The sequence below is a fragment of the Lissotriton helveticus genome, chromosome 2_1, assembly GCF_964261635.1.
Source record: "Lissotriton helveticus chromosome 2_1, aLisHel1.1, whole genome shotgun sequence".
NCBI lineage: Eukaryota > Metazoa > Chordata > Amphibia > Caudata > Salamandridae > Lissotriton > Lissotriton helveticus.
In genome coordinates this window covers 2078151255-2078166407 of record NC_136059.1, presented here as the reverse complement: position 1 = coordinate 2078166407, position 15153 = coordinate 2078151255, and the positions used below count along the sequence as shown (strand labels likewise).

Below are 15153 nucleotides of genomic sequence, written 5' to 3'. Positions count from 1 at the left end.
GGAGGAGGACCGGGCCCTATTCCGCATGCTATCTCAGACTGGAGAGAGATGCAGCAAAGCTCGCCATCAGATGTGGCTTGGACACAACAGACTCGCTGGGCAGAGCAATATCCTTGACGGTGGCCGTACGTCACCATGCCTGGCTGAGGACATCTGGGTTTTCAGGGGATGTCCAAGCTAACCTTATGGACATGCCCTTTGATGGTTCCCGTCTCTTCGGGGAGAAAGCTGATGCCCCCTTTAAGCGTTTCAAGGACTCGCGGGCTACATCAAGTCCTTGGGCCTCACCACAACATCCCGGCCGGCGTCTGCTTTTCGCTCCTTTTGTGGCTACAGAAGGGGCTTCCAACTGTGCCAACCCTATTCCAGCCAGAGGGCCCTGCAAGCTCAGCAGCCTCTGCGGGGTCATGGATGCAGTACACCCCGACCCTGTGGTTCGGGAAGCCAGAAGTCGAGCCAAGCCACGATCCCCTCCTCCACCTCAAAACCTTCCTAGTCCGATTCCACAGGATCATTTACGACCAGTCTGTTGCAGAATACGCCATCATCTCCACCACTGGTGAGACATCACATCAGACAGGTGGGTGTTGCAAATAGTCCGAAATGGCTACTCCCTCCCCTTCGAGTCTACCCCTCCAACTATGCCTCCAGTGTACGACAGAGGATCACATTGCTCTACTCCACAAGTAAGCCAAGTCTCTCTTGGCCAAGGGAGCGATAGAGAGGGTTCCTGGGCATGAAAAAGGCTGTGGTTGTTATTCTCTGGTCGGAAAGTAGAACGCAGGCCTTCGTCCTATCCTCGATCTCAGAGCCCTCAACTACTTGCTCAAAAAGAAGAAGTTCAAGATGCTCACTCTAGCTCTGGACCCGGGGCACTGGATGGTAGTGCTAGACTTGTAGTGTGCCTATTTTCATATCCCCATCCTGCCTGCCAGTCGTCTCTACCTGTGGTTTACAGTGGGCCACAAGCACTTTCAATTTGCGGTGCTCCCCTTCAGCCTCACCAGTGCTCCTCAGGTGTTCATAAAGGTGATGGTGGTGGTCGCAGCTCATCTGCAGAGATCAAATTGTTCCAGTCTTCCCCTATCTTGACAACTGGTTGTTGAAGTCGGGCTTGTCCCAAGCACTCGTCTCTCACCTCCAGACTGCGGCGAACCACCTGCATTCGCTGGGGTTCACTATCAACATGCGGAAGTCATACCTGACTCCCTCTCAGACGCTCCCTTTCATTGGAGCGGTTCTGAACACGGTGCAGTTTCATGGTTATTCTCCCGAACGTTGAGTCCAGGATATTCAGGCTATGATACCGATGTTTCAGCCTCTAACCTGAATTTTGGTGAGAATTACTCTGAGGCTCTGACGCCGGCACCGATCCCGAAGATGAGGTCTAGAAGGGAAGCTCAGCGGCTTCTGGAGGAAGAGAGATTTAGAGAAGAGGAAATGGAGGAAGGTGAACTGCAGGAATCTGAAGATTTCTTTAATGATCTTAAGGAGGCTAGTGGTTTAGAACTATCTCTGGATAGGGAGCTTTCCTCTGCTCCAGATGTTCCATCAAAAGATGTAGCACCATATCATGTAGTCATTAAAAAGGCGGCTGAGCTGTTACATTTAAATCTGCGGAATTTAAATCAAACATTTTAACGGAAGTGCTTCACTCTCCCTCTTCAGTAGTAGAACCTATGCTTCCTTTTAATGATGCATTAACAGAGCCAATCTTGGAGGTGTGGGGTAAGCCTTTTTTGGCTCCAGCAGTTTCAAGGGCTGTCACAAGGAGATATAGGGTGGCTCCTGGAGATTCGGACTTCTTATCTTTCCATCCTTCTCCTGAAAGCTTGGTGGTACAAGCGGCCTGCTCCAAAAAGTCTACTGGTGCTTTTCCTCAAGTGCCTGGTGACAAAGAGTCTAAGAAACTAGATCATTCAGCTAGAAAGGTTTTCCCTTCAGCTAGCATGGCTCTCAAGTCAACAAATGCCACTTGCCTTTTAGGGCGTTACATTCACGCTCTAATTGAGTCTGTGAAACAGTTGGTTCCTGAGATTCCTGACGAGGACAAGCAGAGCTTCAATGAGGTTCTTGCTGATACTCAAGCTGCTGCTCGCCAAGTCAACCAGAGTGGCTTGGACACAGCTGACTCTGTGGCAAGGGTCATCAATTGCTACCAGGAGAGCTGCTTGGTTGAAGTCATCTGAGTTTTCTGCTGATGTCCAGGCTACCTTAATAGATCTGCCATTTGATGGTTCGGGCCTGTTTGGGAAGAAGGCGGATACTGCCTTGGAGAGATTCAAGGATAGTAGAGCAACGACTAGATCTTTGGGCCTCCAGTCTAGAGAAAAAGGTATAAAGGATTCAGAAGGTCTTCCTTTCTATCTTTCAAGCAACCACAGCAGCAGCAGCAGAAACCGCTGTACAAAGCGTACAGAGGCAGGCTCAGGGGCCGTCCTCGAGGGCGTCAAGCCTCCTCCTCCTCCCACCCCCCTCCTACCACAGCAAAGCAGCCCTAGATCTGACATTCCAGATCATGTTGGTCCTGTGGGGGGTCGGCTTACTCATTTTCTACTGGATTGGGAATCGGTCACGTCAGACCTTTGGGTTCTCAATCTTGTAGAGAATGGGTATGCTCTTCCCTTTCGGGAATTTCCCCCAAATTACCCTCCTTGTCAAGGATTTTGCACGGAGGACTACCTTCTTCTTCTGCAGGAGGAAGTCCTGGCATTACTAAAAAAAGGTGCGATAGAGATGGTTCCGGAGCAGGAAAGGGGTCAGGGATGCTACTCCCGGTATTTACTGATACCGAAGAAGGACTGCAGACTTCGTCCAATCTTGGACCTCAGGGTCTTGAACCTCTATCTGAAACAGGAGAAGGTCAAGATGCTCACCCTTGCACAGGTTCTTCAAGCGCTGCTGGAAGAGGACTGGATAGTGTCAATCGACTTACAGGATGCATATTTTCATATTCCCATCCTGAAGTCACACAGGAAGTATCTCAGTTTCTCGGTGGGGTCGCAACATTACCAGTTTGCGGTCCTTCCGTCTGGTCTTACTACTGCACCTCGAGTCTTCACAAGGTCATGGCAGTGGTGGCAGCCCATCTCAGAAGGTCAGGGATACCGGTATTCCCTTATCTGGATGACTGGCTGATCAAAGCAGAGTCGCCAGAGAGGGTGCTCCATCATCTGCAGATTACAACACAGTTGTTGTACAGGTTGGGTTTCTCGATAAAAGTGCCCAAATCTCACCTGGTGCCCTCTCAGCGCAACCTTTTCATAGGTGCGGTGCTGGATACCACTGTGTGTCGGGCATTCCCTCCTCCACAAAGGATTCTCGACATACAGGAAATGATTCCTTTATTTTACAACGGAGCGGTCGTTCCAGTCTTGAAGGTCCTTCACCTGCTCGGTCTGATGGCTTCCTGCATACTGTTGGTCAATCATGCACGCTGGCACATGAGGGCACTCCAGTGGTGCCTCCGCAGGCAGTGGTATCAGCACAACGGAGATCTCAGGGAGTTAATCAGGATCTCCAGAGAAGCTGCAGCAGATCGGTCTTGATGGAGCGTGGAAGGCAATCTGTCTCAAGGAAAGCCTTTTCATTTACCTCCATTGGTAGCCACAGTGATGACGGATGCATCCACTCTAGGCTGGGGTGCTCATCTAGGGGATCTGGAGATCAAGGGTCTTTGGTCTCCAGAAGAAAGGTTACTTCACATCAACCTTCTAGAGTTGCAGGTGATACGTTTGGCACTCAAGGCCTTCCTCCCTTCCCTTCCCGGTCGGTCAGTTCATGTCCTAACGGACAACACAACCGCGATGTGGTAAGTCAACAAGCAGGGAGGAGTGGGTTCGCATTATCTTTGCAGAGAGGCTCTGCGACTTTGCTCCTGGGTTCAGGACCATCAGATTTGTCTGATGGCAAATCATCTTGCCGGAGTTCTGAACGTGCGTGCAGACAGTCTCAGTCTGCAGTTCTCGGCCGATCACGAGTGGAGGCTTCATCCAGAGGTAGTTTGTCACGTCTTTCGGATGTGGGGATCTCCTTGGGTGGACCTGTTTGCCACTCATGAGAATGCTCACTGCCCGTCATTCTGCAGTCTCCAGTATCCGATGCAGGGGGCCTTGGGGGACGCGTTTTAGATGAGTTGGGGTTTGCAACTCCTTTACGCGTTTCCTCCCAAACCCTTGATTCTTCGGGTTCTGAGGAAGATTCGCCAAGACCGGGCCCAAGTCATATTGATCGCCCGAGATTGGCCAAGAAGGGTGTGGCACACAGATCTTCTCCACCTCTCCTCGTGCCCTCCGCTCCGTCTCCTTCTGAGGGCAGACCTCCTCTCGCAGTTGCAGGGGCAGGTTCTACACCCCCACCTCCAGACCTCTCACCTTCATGCCTGTATATTGAACGGGGCAACCTAAATTCTTTTTCTCTCCCACATGACTTGGTGGATGTCATATTATCAGCCAGGCGTCATTCCACCAAGTCTATCTATTCTTATAGGTGGTCCAAGTTTGTCTCTTGGTGTGGGGAGAAGTCCGTTGTCCCTTTGAAGGCTTGTTTGTCTGACATTCTTCAGTTTGTTCTTTCGTTGGCCCAGCAAGGATTTGCTGTAGTGACAGTCAAAGGTTATCTGTCGGCCTTGTCTGTATTCCTTTGTCTGCCGGATCAGCCGTCCTTATTTAAATCTCCTATTGTTTTAAGGTTTTTAAAAGGCCTTACAAATACATTTCCTCCTACTCCTTTTATTGTACCTCAATGGGACTTAAACCTTGTCCTTACTTTCTTGATGGGATCACCTTTTGAGCCTTTGCACAGGTGTCCCTTGAGGTTGTTATCTTTTAAGACGGGCTTTCTGATTGCAATTACCTCGGCAAGAAGGGTAAGTGAGCTTCAAGCTCTGTGTTCAAAACCCCCATTCTTGACCATTCATGCTGAAAGAATGGTACTCAGGACCAGGGCTGCTTTTCTGCCTAAGGTGGTGACTCCTTTCCATCTGGGGCAGTCCATTACCCTCCCTACCTTCTAGCCTCCCCCTCACCCTTCCAAGGAGGAGGAGAGACTTCACCGTCTGGACCCAAAGAGGGCGGTGAGCTTTTACCTGGACAGAACTAGAGAGTTCAGGATTGATTACCAACTCTTCATGGGTTTCGTTGGCGCCAGAAGAGGCAAAGCGGTGAACAAGCGCACGCTGTCAAGATGGATTGTCTTGTGTATCAAGATATGTTACTCTCTGGCCGGTAAGGAACCTCCAGAGGGTTTGAGGGCTCATTCCACTAGAGCAAAGTCTACTACTTCTGCTTTATCTAGCGGTGTTCCTGTAGAGGATATTTGTAGAGCGGCAACTTGGGCCTCCCGACACACTTTCGCGAAGCATTACTGCTTAGATTCCGAGGTGAGGAGGGATGGTCATTTTGCGCGCTCTGTCATTCAGGATGTCTTGGTATGGAAGGGTGGACACCCTCCTCCGGGAGTGGGGACTGCTGTGGGAATCTACTCACAAGGTTAGGAATCCACTGGCAGATGTATCTATCAGAAGAACAAGTTACTTGCCTTCGGTAATGTTTTTTCTGGTGGATACAGTATCTGCCTGTGGATTCTTCACATGCCAACCCATCTCCCCGTTGTCCACCCTTGTATACCTACAATAATGGCAATGTTATAATGTATATATGTTACTTTCAAAATTAGTGTGTTATTCTATTTGCTTAACTACATTGTCTTCACACTGTGTGTGTTACTTTGATTATTTGGTACTGTGTAGACTGTGTATATATCTACTGTTGTCGGTCCGTCCGTGTGCCTCGAAGGCACGGAAAAAAGGGCGGAACTGATGTCATCACGCCGGCGGCCTATTATGGAGTCGGTGACGTCAGCGGAGCCATGCGCGATGCCGTGCTTCTGTGACGTCGTCCACGTCGGCGTGTACAGCTACAAAAGAATTTCAGAATGTTGTTGACGCAGGGAGATATTCACAAGGTGAGGAATCCACAGGCAGATACTGTATCCACCAGAAAAAGCGTTACCGAAGGTAAGTAACTTGGTCATCTGGTAGAGACATGATCTAGCCACAGATTCCTTGCCAACCCACCCATCCTCCCTGCACTGCTGATTTGTCTTTAGTGTCAGGCTGTTCCCCTTCGAGGTTCCTAGTTTCTTTTGACCACACCATGTTCAGTTACTTCATGGCTCCGCGCTTCTGGCAAAGTACAGACATCAGCACACCGGAGTGGCGGTTATATTGACGACGCGGATGGCATGACTACGACGAACAAGACGCCGACGATGTCACGCGGAGTCGATCGACGCCACCTACCGGTGCGCATGGGTACTGCTGAAAAAAATCTTCAGAATCCAGCCTGACACCTGGAAGCTCAAAAGTAAGGAATCTGCTGCTAGATAATGTCTACCAGATAAGGTGTTACCTAACTTGTCCAACAAGAACCAATCCAATGTTTGGGTAAGTTAGTATAAGCATTCTTTTCACAAACATAATAGATTTCTCTCAAGATTGGCTCTCCACCCAACAATTAATTTCCATTCACCTCTTAGCTTATTTCACACATATTTTTTCCTACATTTTGTACCTTATCATTTTTCATAGGCCAGGAAACAACAAATGAAAAGGAGCGTTCATTTCTATAAAGGATTATCTGTTCCAAAATCAACAGATAAACTGTTCTCCAGCAATATATCAAGTAGTCGAACCAGGAAACAGAAAGGATGAAGATAAGATTGGAGTGTAACACGCCATCTAGTGGTACAAAATTGAAATCTTTGAGGATTTATGAGATATCAGGAGCCATCACTGAGTGGATGATAACATTGGGCTATTGGTCAAGCCCTGATCAAGTCTCACTGGGATGAAGCGCGTTAGCTGGGCCGAATGGATTACTTCTGCCAAATTGGCATTTGTTGAATAAAATTGGATTCAATTCAACTCTCAAGAGTCCTGACTAACTTATTCATCACATCATGACTACTTGATCTATTGCTGGAGAACAATTTAGTCATCAGTTGATTTTGGAACAGATAAACCTGTATAGAATTGAACGCGCCTTTTCATTTGCTATTTCTTGACCTTATGTTGGGGTGGCCACTTGGCAATGGGGTCACAAAAGTAGAGCGTTGGAGGAAACAGAATATGTATTAATTACATACCAGTGCGCTGTTTGGAGCCCACATTGCCTGTGTGCTGTTTACTAGTATTTTTCATAGGCCTTTTTTTACATACTATATACAACTCACCCATTCCATCCTCAACATTGGATGTATATTTGAAAATTTAAATTCGTCCTCCTCCTTTACTTGTACCTCTACAACTTTCCATCTCTCCAGTTCCTTACAATGTGAACTCCTCTGAATACATGTTCTTCTCTGGTCAAACCACACCCATACTCCTGATTAGTAGTTTTAGTTCCATGCTCGGTTTGTGTAATCTGCTTTAAAAATGTCCCCTATTTAACACCAGTATCATCCTCTCGTATTTGGGAGATTTTCCAAAGACACATTGAAATCAGTTAAATAAGGGGAAAGAAAATTGTACCAATATAAATATAGCAACATATATATTACAAGACTTCGAAAATGATATTAGAAGCTGCATATAAGTTGTTCCCTCACTAACAGAAGAAGGAGGTTCCACTCACTCTCTGTGTGTAAGCAACAGTATCACTCCTGCGCACTTCACTGCAGTGTTAGTCATTAATATTACCTGGTAGGGTCCCTTCCACCTGTCCTCAAGTCAGTCCTTCCTCGTATGTTGCCAGGAGAGTGTGGTACATGGAACTCCTGGGTATCTGTCCTCTGATCAGGTTACTGCTTCAAGAGGAACTTTAGCCTCCGCAGCAGGGCAGGGGTTTGCACCTAAACCTGCACAATCTACACTTTCATGCGTGGAGACTAAGTGGTGGAAGTTGACTGAGTTAGATCTACCAATGGAGTTTGCTGCCACGTGTACATTTACTAAGTCCATTTACTCCAGTTTAATAAATGTTTGATACATGTTCCGTTCCAAATTGTTTGCGAAGTTACAGTGGGACCTTAATTTTGTCCTGAAATGCACTCCTTCTAAGCCGCTCAGCTGCTTGCTGTGTTTGACTTAAAACGGTCTTCCTCTTAGCGATCACTTTAACTTATTGTGTGAGTGAACTTCAGGCTCTCTTGGAGCAACGGCTTTACATCACCTTTTAAACTACTGTTGAGGACCAGGGCTGTTTTTTTTGTTGCAAAAAGTAATCACTCCTTTTCACTTTGGGCAATCCATCACCCTCCTAGCATTCTTTGCTCCGTCTACATCCTCGAATGAAGAGGGGAGACTTAATCAACTGAACCCAGAAAGAGCTTTAAACTTTTACATCAACAAAGACCATCAGGTGTACAATCAGCTTTTTTAGGAGGTTTTGGGTGCATCGAAAGGTAAGACGATGCAGAAATGGACTTTGCACAGATGGAAAGGCATGTTTATTAATATCTGCGATGCATTGGTCAAGAAGCAGCCTCCGGAATGTGTTGGTGCTCATTCCACCAGGGCCAATCCTGCTACCACTTCATTTGCAAGCAAAGTGCCTATTCTTGACATCTTACAGGCCGCGAAGTGGGTGCCACTTCACACATTCACAAGGCACTACTGTCTTGACTGCTATGTCTGACGGGAAAGGCAGTTTGCCTATTTGGTTCTGTAGGGCTTTTTGGTGTGAGTCCACCACGCAGACTATTGATATTTGGTAATTACTGCTATAGCATCTATTCTACAGGGGAAAAAATCTGTGGTTAGAAGTATCCACCAGAAGAAAAAATCACTTACATTTGGAAGTACTCTATTGGATGGATATTCCATCCAACTACGGATTCCTCAATGCCGTCCCACCTCCCCATTCTGTGTTCTCTTTTTAGCATCAAAGAAGGTCCCAAATGGAGATTTGCACGTGGGTACCTCGAATTGTTTTGTTCTCTGTGACAGAGGGTGCAGAAAGAGTCAAACAAAACACTGATGTTGGTTCGGGGGGAACATTTATGTGTGTCTCTGCTCAGTCACTTTCTGGACGGAACCAGACTTATGCACAGCCACACTGTGCCTCCTAACAGCAAGTGGGAGCACTGCTGTGAAAACTTCCATATGTAGTCTGGCACCTGAGGAATATCCAAAAGTTGAGGTTACTGAGTGTTGCTGAAGGTAAGTAACTTGTTCAATAGGCTTAAGCTTATGCATATACAAGAATACAGCGGTCATCAAAGAATAATGATGGTTGGCAGTAGTGCTTTCCATGATTTTTGCTTGGGTGAGTAGGAGTGCGATTGGGCGATAACTGGGGCATAAGATCATAGTCGATTTAGGTATATCAAGTATATTTTGCTGAAAAATAGCTTTTGTTAGAGTTGTTATAGCCACTACAGATATTCCATTCCACTCCACTAAATGCTTTGTGAATGGCGCAAAAGACCTTGCATCTAATTCTTTAATCGACACAGAGCCATAGATTGAATGCATGGTAGTAGAGATGAGCTTCTGCTTTTTCAACTTTAAGGATGTACATGTCGCTTTGATGTGCATTCTCTGCAGCTTATTATATTAATTTTGAGTACAACTGACTCCATACAGCGTTTTTGTCATCTAACCTAGTGGCAAGTTTCAATCCGACTTGCCCTGTACACTGATCAGGAGCTGCTGAATAGTTCTTGAAATGTTCAAGATTCAGAAACATTCTTGCCTTCTTATGCGATTGCCTGGTGCAAAATCTCTGTGAAAGAGGATAAACTGTTGTCCATTACGATGCTCATCAGGTACTTGATCTTCTCACCAGGGAAAGGGTGCTGGGCATTAGCTATTATCTCCAGCAAAGTGAAAGGTAGGGTGTTTTAACTTTCCTCAAATCAGAACCACAGTTTTAGATCCCATAAGGCCTATGCAGCTTTGACGTATCCATTGAGGCACACTTCAAGTTATTTTGAAATATGTTGAATCTCAGAACTGGCTCCCAACTGGAGGTGGATCTTTGTTTCATCTTCATACATCTACAATTGCAGATGGTTTAGTTGGAGAGCTAGTCTAGGGGAAGGGTTGCTTCACATTGAACAGCAGAGCTGATCTAGTGCTGATGCCCTCCAGAAAGTTGCTTGCTATACTTTTTCTACTTGAATGGACAGTATCAATAGTGATATGGGAGTTTTTGATAGTTTGGGTGTTGGTGAGGAAAGATTTGATCAATTTAGGTGTAGTTCCAGATGCTCCCACCCATTGTTTTACTTTGTTCAGAACTAATTGTGTGAGCACTGTGATGTAGGTGGACAGCAAGTACAGGTGGGTTTGAACTGCTAGCTGGTCTTTATGCAATGCTATGAGAATGTCTTGACAAACACTTTCAAAAGTGATTCAGTGATCTAAGGGCTGTTTCCGGACTTGTCAGTGTGGAGAACAAAGTAGGTGCCCATTATATATTTGTACTCCATTTTAATTATGCTATAGTCTGTGAATAGTAACCTGTTTCTTGCATAATAGATACATTTTCCTTAGGCTAGGTATACACAATTATTTTGGTGTTTTGATGAGGGAACATGCCTTACTAGAGAACAAAAACATTATAGAACAGTTAAGCAGGGGTGTATTTTAATTAACACAATTTCTACTATAGTGAGCTCACTGAGGGTATTCATTTAATATGTTAACGCCTGGTTGAAGTTTACATCTTTCTTGGAAGTTACTAGCTCTATTTGCTACATCTGTGCTGCTGGTTTCTGAATGACTTGATTCTGTGAACCTGGTCGGCTCCTCCTTACCAGAAGACAGGACAAAACAGAATTATATCTTTGTTCTTTGTAAGTGCCACATCGCTTCATTTCAAAGAAGTGGAATGGTAGGTGCCACACTAGCTCTGGATCACCTTCAACTGTCATTTTAATCTTCACTGTACAACCCTGCTGCTGTGAGAAAAGTGTGGCCTTTCAGAAAAATATGTATTGAGTATTAAATATGAAGGTACTAAATAATCTCTTTTTCATTTTAGATGCTGAGAACCTGTTCACTTCCAGATCTAGGCAAGCTTTTCAAAACATTTGTGGATGACGCCAATGGTTTGGCAGATGAGCAGGAGGATGACAGTCTTGAAATAGATGACTTAGAAGATGAGCCACTGAAAGAAGAGGAGCACTCTGATTCTGAAGACACGTGAGCATATGTTCTTCATAGCAATAGTTGAAGTTGCGGCATACTTTCATTATTTCATGTGACTTAGAGATCTTACTTATAGCCCACCAGAGAGAGTAGATACACTAGCACTTTTTGTCAATGCCACAAGCTACTGATTTACATAGTACAACTTCTAGCTACATATTCCTTACCTTAGAATATTCCCCAGGCATCAGACTAGATCTGGAAATTTTTAAGCAGTACCCCTGCATGCCGGTATGTGGCAACGATCAATTCCAGGTTATCCTCTTAGGCATTACCTTTGCCAGAAGGGAAATGCTGTGCCTATATAGGATACACTCCAGCGTGCTTACTTCAGTTTCTTCTTTTCTGCGACATCAGCGCAGATCCTCACTGAGCTACCTTTAGTCATTTTTTGACTGACTTTTTTTTTATATTCCGGTTCCAGTGTATCATCTTTTTTCCCACTAGAGACGTTACCCGAGAAACCTGTGTGTTTCAAGCCTTGTGGTACCTGTCACAGACAAATCAATGCCACAGACTTCCCCTTGGTTTGCCTCTGGTGCCTAAAGCCAGACCACGATTCCAAGGCCTGCCTGGATTGCAAGACCATACATTTGAAAGCTAGCAAGGAGCAGACCATGAAGCTTTTGGCTGTATGACACTGAATGACTCCCCGCTGCTCTGGGTCCTGGTCATCAGGGAGTTCCTGCAGGCCCTTTGAAGCTTCCTGGCTTCAAATGTATGAGCTACAAAAAGATTTTGGAGAACCCAAAGCATGTTTTGATTTCCCTGCACCAATCCACGTCATCGGACAAGGAGCGGGGCCAATGTCACAGTTCTAAGCACTGCTCCCAAGGCATCCATGTAGAGCCTAAGCCTAGGTCCGATCCACGTCTCCCTGAGTTTGCTGGAGTATCCCCCCACCCAACTTTAGGGAATTTATGAGGCCATGCACCTCATGTGTAAGCAACTGGACTCCACTGGAGTGCCTTTGGACCCCACCAGTCCGCCAGATGCTGGGTGTCCAGTGACGTGTCTGCCATCAGCATCAGTCGGACCCTCTGAATTTGTTCCTGGACTTAGACCGACCCTGGTTGTGAATCCATGACATTCGCCGGGGTTCAGACATGTGGCACCGTTCCCTGCCCCATCGTCATTCTTTACTTCGATACAGAGCCACATTGGCGGTGTCCAACATCAACTCCGGCAACTACCGGATCCAGGTCTTCTGAGTTGGAGACAGTTCCTTCTTTTACTGATAGGCCCTATGAGGAATAAGATTAAGGGGTACCTGAGGATTCCTATAGTCATCCCAACCCCCTCTTGAGGAACCTTTGGCCGAGGAGAGTTGGTATCAGGAATTGGTTGATGAAGTGGCCTGGTCACCTCACCAGTCTCTGGTCTCCTCTCTCCTCCTTATGCTGCCCACTGTGGAAGTCAAGACTAACGTCTTAATGGATGTGCTTCAGCTTGGGAGAGCCCACACAGGACCCCTCCTCTCCTTTCATTAAATCCTTACTGATTTCCTGCTTGGGCTTGGATCAAGCCCTTCATAGGCACTCCTACCACCGCCCTACTTCTGGGGACCCAGCCTTCCACACCAGCACCCCACCACAGACAGCTTGGCGGTACAGCCTCAACCTTCAAAATAAACCCTGGCGCGTTCCGTACCAAACTACCGGATTGTGAATCCAAGAGGCTGGATACCTTTAGGAAGAGAATTTTTTCTTCCACCAGCCTTGCATTATGGTCTGTGGACACCACATGCTTATTGAGCCGGTTTTCCCAAACTGTATAGGACTTGGCTGCACAAGTGCTGCCCATGATCTCGGAGAAAGCCTGAGCCATCCTGGCCCAGGCTGTTGCTGATGGCAGGAACGCAGAATAGTTCACCATATGCTGTGGCCTGGATATGACCGACGTGCTGGGCAGAGCTGAGATCTACTTGGTTCTCGGGAAATGTCCAGGCATCCCTTATGGACATGCCCTTTGATGACACTTGCCTGTGTGGCGACTGGGTCGATTTGGCACTTGAGTGCTTTAAAAATAGCAGAGCCCCCGCTAGATCGTTAGGACTATCCATAGCCCCATGACAGCCGCATTCCACCTTCTGCTCCTTCCGTTGGTATGGAAATGTCTATCAGCTGCATCCTTTAATTCCCAGCCATGACTTTTCAGTTCTTTCGCGGCTCTGAATGCGACTCCCACAAGCCTCATGGGACCCAAGGCCAAAGGTCCAACTAGATCACCTCCCCCCCCACCCTACCCTGCCCTCCAGCTGCTGCAACCTCAAAACCTCTTTAATATGCCCTTGAAACATTATGGGCAATCAGTTGGCCTCAGGATCAGAAACCACCTGCCCCAATGGAGAGCTGTAACATTAGACAAGTGGGTCCTTCAGATTGTTCAGCTGGGTTACACCTCAACGTTAAAGCACACCTGCTGCCATTGCAACTGGCCTAAGATCAGCTGATGGAGGACCATCTATCACTCTTGGACAGGAAGTGCAGGCTGTTTTGGCCGAAGGAGCAATGGAGAGGGTGCTAACAGCAGAAGTAGGTTCTGGCTGCTATTCCAATTTAGTAAAGACAAAGGCTTTCAGATGTGCACGGTAGGCTTATGGCCTCCGAGGTCCTGTGCGGTCAACTAGTTTCAGCCAGGCCTTTTCTTCTACTGGCTTTCGTCAGGACCTTATATGTGTAGGGTGTTACAGGGGTGTGTATGAGTTTGTCAGTGCCCTGTGTGTAAAGCACACGCTATGGTGCTTATATGTGCAAGAGGTGTTTCCTCTCGAGTTGTACACCTGATTTTAGCGAACAACTCAGCATGGAGCTCAGCCGGGGGCCAGGACCATGTACACTTGCGCGATGCCGCTGGGCCCGCAATGAACCTGTTGGCCGGGCAGAGGCTCATACAAAGCCCTGTAACACCCTACACATATAAGATCCTGACGAAAGCCAGTAGAAGAAAAGTCCTGGCTGAAACTAGGTGACCGCACAGGACGTCGGAGGCCATAAGCCTACCGTGCACGTCCGAAAGCCTTTGTTTTTATTGACTGCCTTGGGCCCACCATTAAAACAGTCTTTGGGACACCCAGGACAGTATTTTAAACCTCACTCAGAGCACACTCACAGCACCCTCACAAACCAAAAAAACCCGCTCCGCAGTAATCTGGCGTCGAAGCACACCTGAGGTACACTCGGTACCTCGGGTGGGGCCCAATGATGAAGCATGCCACCAACTAGGTTGGTGGGTGAGGGCCTTCATAAAACCTAATGGCTTTCCTCCACCCGCAGAAATACAAACAATTTAAACCAGAGCTAGTTCTCATTGATTGCTAAAACATAGGGAGGAAACACAGTGACTGGGGTCCTGATTCACAGGATCCCAGTCAGAGTAGTCAAAAAACATAGTGACACCAGCAAAAAGTGGGGGTAACCATGAAAGCAGATCCTACTTTCCTACACTGAGTGACCTTTATGATTGATTGTATGCTCCTTTTGAAATGTTGTAGCTGTTATTGGATTGAGCGTGGCTCCTAAGCAGTGGGGTCATGAGAAGTTGAGAGTAGTAATACATGTAATATTGAAACAATACACTGGTGCGACATGGTATGGGCCACACTGCTTTTGCTTAGTTCTTGTGTAGTTAGATAGAGTTTCTACTAGATAAGGCATTACGGGAGATAAGTAACTTAGGGCCAGATGTAGGTAAATCTGAAATACCGATTTCTTAATAGCAAATTTTACTGATTCGCTGTTAGGAAATCGGTATTTCATCTGTAGGTAAAGATTCGGTAAAAAATACAGAATCCTTAATATTCCTTATTACCGAATTGGTAATTGAGATTCGGTAATAAGGAATACCTACCCATTCATTTCTATGGGCTTGGAGGCCCATAGGAATGAATGTGAAGACATTCACTATTAGCGATTCGGTATTACTGAATCGCTAATAGCCAGGAGCACTTTCAAGAGTGACAGGGTGTCAAAAGGACACCCTGTTGCACCCCTGAAATG

General features: G+C 46.6%; 1 protein-coding gene across 3 annotated transcripts in view; it reads left to right on the top strand.

Annotated features, from left to right (window-relative positions):
• NEK1 (NIMA related kinase 1) overlaps positions 1–15153 on the top strand; it is a 1042157-nt gene that overhangs the window by 928865 nt on the left and 98139 nt on the right. For all 3 annotated transcript variants that reach the window (XM_078677052.1, XM_078677050.1, XM_078677051.1), the window contains one exon: positions 10989–11149. In XM_078677052.1, coding sequence (XP_078533178.1) covers positions 10989–11149 — 161 coding nt within the window. The remainder of the gene's footprint in view (positions 1–10988; positions 11150–15153) is intronic.